Genomic DNA, 5,916 nt, shown 5'->3' on the forward strand with positions numbered 1-5,916 from the left:
GAGCCGCCGGGACCGCGCGCTTCAGACCCGGGAGTACCCGCGTCGCTGGGGCCGAGACGCCTGCCTCTGCCCTGCCAGTCTCCCTCGCGATCCCGGCAGGCAGCTCTGCTAGCTGGCCCGCCCGTGGAGTCTTTCTTCGGGCCCCAGCTCGGGGAGACATGCCCGAATCTAGGAGTGATGTGACTCTCAGCCTCTCACCTCACGCGGGGAAGGAGGCTTCCTGAAGCCGGAGCCAGGAGGGGAGCCATGGGAGGGACACAAGTCAAATGGTGAGCTGAGGCCACTTTGGCTTTGGAGGTGGGGTGCGGTGGGAGCAGGGCCGGGACCTGAGGATGCTGCCCGTGGCCATAGACTGCGGTGGAGATGGTGGGACCTGCTGGCCAGGGCTTGTCACTAGAAAAGGTGGAGTGGAGAAGGCACTCCAGGAAGGGACAGGACGCTTCCTTATCTCCCACCACCCATTTAAAAAATCTGTTTTGACTCTAATTTGCAAATGTCTTTGCTGGGGGATTGCTTGCCTAAGAAGTTGAGATGGGAGAGGCGTTAGACCTGTGGGAATTGAGTGTATCCGAGAGATGCATGTATCTGACTTGGCATCAGTAGTCTTCTCACCTCAGAAAGGTTATGAAGCAAGGAGAGGGCTGTTTGTTTATAACAGGACTTTTAAGCTAGCCAGGGAAGAGCCTGAGTCATGTAATTATTTAGCCTTGAAATCCTTTGACCTGAGGCAGAGGATTTAATGCACCTTGCCCATCCAGGAGGTACAACTAGGGAGGCAGCAGGATTTCCCTTCCTCAGGTCTCTTATCCTCTGACGCTGGTCATCTAGTTTCACAGTCTTGCCTCCCTGTGGCCTCACACTGGCAGCCTCAATTCAAGAAAGAAAAATGTTGTTTTCCTTTGGCTGTTCCGCCACTCCCCCAGTGGGCTTGGATATCCAGACATCCGCCTCCTTCTGCCCTTATATGGGAGACTCTCACTTAGGAGGGAGAAGGTGGAACTGAGCATGCGTCTGGATTTTTAGGAAAGCAGTTTTCCAGCATCCTAAATTCACACTACCCACCCTCCCCCCCTTGTCTCACGCGTACACAGTGTGGTCCAGCCAAAGGCAGGCAGTGGAACGTCACCCACAGCACCTCGTCAGCTGAGACGGTGTGGTTTTGTTTTCTGTAAGAGAGGAGAGGGGAACAGCTCTTGTAGGCCTCTTTCTGCACTTTTTGTTTCTGTCAGAAGGTAGATTCCGAGGCCAGAGCAGTAATAGATCTAGTCTCCTTATACATGATATAGTATTCTTTTTTTCTTTTTTTGAGAGGTTTTTGCTATAGGGTGCGAGCGCTCACCAGACAGACAGAGACATAGAGACAGAAAGCGAGAAATCACCCCCCAGGGGGGATGGTCACCCCGCAATCCCTTCTCCTCCATTCTCCTCTTGGGATCTTGGGCACACACACACACACACACACACACACACACACACGCCCGGCGTGAGTTTTAAGCCACTGGGTCCGGGACGTGAACCGTGGTCGACTACGTGGGAGTTCAGCGACATAGCCATGACGCTAACTGCTGGTTCCCCATGACATAGTATTTTTAGAGGAAAGCTTTTCTAGCAGCTAATTCTTGTTGGCTTGGAAGTCAGTCGTGGTGAAGGATGGAGAAAAGTCTTCTAGAAAGCAGTCACCATTTCTGAACAGTTTCTTGCCACTCCCCAACCCTCTTGCCTGTTTGGGCTATAGGCATGGGTAACCAACTTTGACTCTAAGTAGCAAAATGCCTTACCATTCTTCCTGTGGTTCTGTGAAGGAATGCATTACTGGCTAAGGTCATTCCCACCAGAGCCCTTAAAGTCTGACAAGGAGCATGCGACCCTAGTCCTCAGACTGCATCAGGGGTTTCGAAATCTCTAGATACCGCCACTGTGCGTGGCCCTTGTTTTCTACTGGTTTCTAGGAAGACAAAATGTTAACTCCTGATTGTGGTCGTGAGGATTAGCCTGGGAGACTTCAGGGGCACATTAAGTGGGTCAGTGAATCCTAGACACTTCCACTGTTGTCTGGGTGATGGATTTGGAAAGAATTCCTGAGAAGGGGCTGGGCCTGCAGACCCCACAGCCCCTGAGATTGTTTCAGTGCTGATGTTCTCAAGGTGCAGTGGGAAGAAAATGGCTCATCAGATTCCTTTATCCTTGTCAGATGGGACCTTCGGCCTCACATTCCCACCTGGTATTGGAGATGTGCTGCTGTTCTGGAGAGTTAAAATTTCTCTCCCCTGACAGTCTGAACAGTTCCTTCCAAAGCTATAAGTATGTCAGAATTTAAGAATTATCAATAGGTCTCTGATGACGAATTGAAAATATTGTGACAGAGATATAAACAGCTATTTGGGAGTAAATCAAATAAGCCTTCACTCCATCATTCCCCTAGCAGGTCTTCCCTCTTTTGACATTACCCCTCTCTTTGTCATGTTCTAGCTCAACTGTACACACTTCAGCAATTTCTATCCCAAATCACCTCCTACCCTGTCACCTCCTACCCACGAGAAGAATGTTAAGGCATTTTGCTACTTGGGGTCAAAGAAAGTTGGTTACCCATGCCTATAACCCAACTGATCTGCCATTATCACTTTGTTGATATTGCTTGTGTTTATGAGAGATAAAGATATTTGAAGTAGAATTTCCTTCTGGCATCAAAATCTAAGTCACATAATAGCATCCAGCTCTGAACATGGGCCTGGGGAGGATGGTGGTGGAAGTGGTGAGAGGTAGAAAAAAGAACCAAAACAAAGCTTAGAGTTCTTTGAATGCTAGATTACTCATCCTTCTGATAAATTTCTTCTCAATGAATTAGGCTTAAAGGCAGCCTATTTGTGGAAAAGACTTCCTAGGACTGGGCATTCATTCATGCAACAGTTAGTTCAGTCATTCCATAGGTTCATTATCCAACAAGTACATCTTTTTACTGTGGGCCAGGTACTGGGTTCGGTATTAGGAGTAAAACGAACAAGAACCTGTCTGTGGGATAAGTTATGAAAGTTGACTTTAAACAACTCTACATGGTAATCATTTTTCTTCCTTTTTGATCACAGCCTGACTTCACCCAGTCCCATCCACAGTGCAAAGAGCGAATCCATTATAACGCAGTTGGAGGAGAAAGCAGATTTTGTGGTTATTCCCTCTGAAGGAATAGAGAACAGAACAGGTATTGTCTCTCCACTTGCCTCTTGGCTCAAGGAACAGCTTTCAGCTCAGAGTTGTGCAGTCCCACCAGCTTAGAAGCTTGCTAGTCTGGGGACCAGCAGATGGCATAATGGTTATGTTACTGGACTCCTACATAGTCAACAGTGGTTCCAATCCTGGACGCAGCGGCTTGAAATTCAGGCCAGGCATGTGTGTGTGTGTGTGTGTGTGTGTGTGTGTGTGTGTGCGCGCGTGCGCTCAAAATCCCGAGAGGAAAATGGAGGAAAGGAGATTGCGATGTGGCCATCCCCCCGGGGGATGATATTTTGCTTTCTGTCACTGTCTTACTCTGTCTTTACAGTGAGTACACATACTTTATAGCAAAAAAACCTCTCTTTAAAAAAAGAAAACAAGAAGCAGCTCACTCTCCGTATCCCTCTCCATGATTTGGGCATTCAGGGTCAGCTCTATAGGGCAGCTAATTAATATGGTTATCCACTGGGGCCAGCAGTTGGCGTAATGGCTATGTTGCTGGACTCCCATGTAATCAACCATGGTTCAAGTCCTGGACCTGGTGACTTAAACTCACGCCGGGCACGTGTGTCTGCATATCTAAGATCCCGTGAGGTGAATGGAGGAGAAGGGACTACAGTGTGGCCATCCTCCCTAGGAGGTGATTTCTTGCTTTCTGTCTCTCTGTTTCTCTCTGTCTTTCTGGCCAGTGCATGCGCCCTATAGCAAAAACCTCTTAAAAAAAAAAGTTATCCTCTTTGAGAATGTCATTTCTGAACTGTCAAAAAATCTTGGGGCAGCATAGATAGGCACTTTTTTTTAAAAAGAATTATTTTATTTAACTTTATTTATTTAAATTTGACTAGAGAAGGATAGAGCGAGAAAAGGAGAGGGAGAGGGAAAGTGAGAAAGCAAGCCACCAGGTCCGGGACTCGAACCATGGTCAGCCATGTGGGAGCCCAGCATCCTTAACCACCAGGCCACCTGTCGGCTCCAAGATAGGCCCTTTGTTAGCCAGCTGCCTATGACCTTGGGATACTTGGAAGCCTTACTGAAATAAACAATTTTTATTCCTATCTTAGCCAGATAATTTCAGTATCTAACTTAGATTAGGGCCAGCAATATAATGTATGAACTGAGGTGTCTGAGAATAACAGTAGAGGACTACAGAAAGGACCACAGAGCTCTCTTTCCTTGGACTCCTTATTCTGTCCCCATTGCTCTCCTTTTACTTAGTTTCCTTTTAAATAGAGGGTATGTGTGCTTGCCAGAGAGAGAGCGTGCATGCCACTCATGCAAAGCACCCCCTGTGGGAATGGTCATGCCACATCCTCTCTCTTCCATCTCCCTCTTTTCAAGATTTTGGGTATGCACGTGTGCCTGGTATGCTCTCAAGCCGCTGGGTCTGGGACTTGAACTGTACAGTTGATCATGTGGGATACAGCTGCCTTAATCATCACACCGTGGGCTGGCCTACTTCCCTTTTTCTTACATAAACCTAGAAGGAAGCCAGGAAGAAATGAAGCATGTTATTTATTGAGTTGTTGAAAATGTCATGACTTTTTAAAATGTTTTTCTATTCAAAAATGTGTCATGACATTTCTGATAACACAATAGATAGAATTTTATTCACTTATAGAGTTGAAATGAAACCAAAGTTCTCAGAAAACACAAATACTCACACACACACAAAACCCAAAAAAACACAAATTAATAATTTCCTTGCTCTACTCCCCATTTAGCCCTGGCATTAGTTCCGAAGAGTCTGTCATGTTACTGAGTCAGTCCTGGGACCTTGGGGAGAGAGAAGCAGAACATTTATTGAAAGCCTGCCTGCTCTAGGCCAGGCACTACCAGGCCCTGCACATTAATGACCTCATTCAGTCTTTGCAACAACACAGATTATTGTATTCATTTTATGAACGAAGAAATACACTGAGAGAGTTTATACTGCTCTGCATTCTATGATGCATTTTAAATGGCTGTGCATACACTTAGGTAGGCTAAAACAATGAGACCAGAGTAGAGATACTGTAAAGGTAGGAGAATAAAAACACAGCCAGGGGAAAGATTTGAACACTTTGTGCTAATGTTACTTTCACGGATTTGTTACCTGCGTGGCTCACACAGCGCTATGTGAAAGGAGCTCAGTTATGACTGAGTGGGCAAAGGAGTATTACGTTGACGTCTCCTCTCTAATGCTCCAGAATAACCAACAGGAATTTTGCTTTCACTGCATCTGACAGCTCCTCTCTTTGTACCTGGTAAAATTTGGCTGTGGGAATGCCTGATCTAGAGAATTAAAAGTGAAAGATCTGTGTCCCATACCAAGACTTAGGAATTCAAAGAAGACAGATTTCCCTATCAGAGCAAGAGATTCTGTTGTGAGTTCAGAGCCTGAGATAGCCATTATTTGTGCCTCACTACCCCACCTGGTGGAGAGTCCAGTTTGTGTCGGGAATACAGGTTCAGAAGGCAGGTGACCTGAACCTGCTCAGGCTACTCTGAACACTGGCTGCCGGAAATCAGTCTTCTTCAACATGAACTGTGCTCGTTCTTGTCATTTTATAGAGGAGACAGACTCTCCATTATCCCGAGACTGGCAACCAGGGAGCCCTGGAACCTATCTGGAGACCTCATGGGAAGAACAGCTGCTGGAACAACAAGAACATTTAGAAAAAGAAATGGAGGAAGCAAAGAAAATGATATCAGGACTACAGGTAGCTCTTT

General features: G+C 46.5%; 1 protein-coding gene across 2 annotated transcripts in view; it reads left to right on the top strand.

Moving 5' to 3' along the window:
- Positions 1-5,916, top strand: part of DIXDC1 (DIX domain containing 1) — a 78,613-nt gene that overhangs the window by 38,513 nt on the left and 34,184 nt on the right. The window contains exons 1-3 of one of the 2 annotated variants that reach the window (XM_006150988.3): positions 7-269; positions 3,084-3,196; positions 5,758-5,906. In XM_006150988.3, coding sequence (XP_006151050.1) covers positions 247-269; positions 3,084-3,196; positions 5,758-5,906 — 285 coding nt within the window. In that variant the 5' untranslated portion in view covers positions 7-246. Of the gene's footprint in view, positions 1-6; positions 270-3,083; positions 3,197-5,757; positions 5,907-5,916 lie in introns of those variants that run through there. The other variant, XM_006150987.3, reaches the window with a different exon arrangement.

Source organism: Tupaia chinensis, unplaced genomic scaffold, assembly GCF_000334495.1.
Source record: "Tupaia chinensis unplaced genomic scaffold, TupChi_1.0 Scaffold000311_2, whole genome shotgun sequence".
NCBI classification, from domain to species: domain Eukaryota; kingdom Metazoa; phylum Chordata; class Mammalia; order Scandentia; family Tupaiidae; genus Tupaia; species Tupaia belangeri.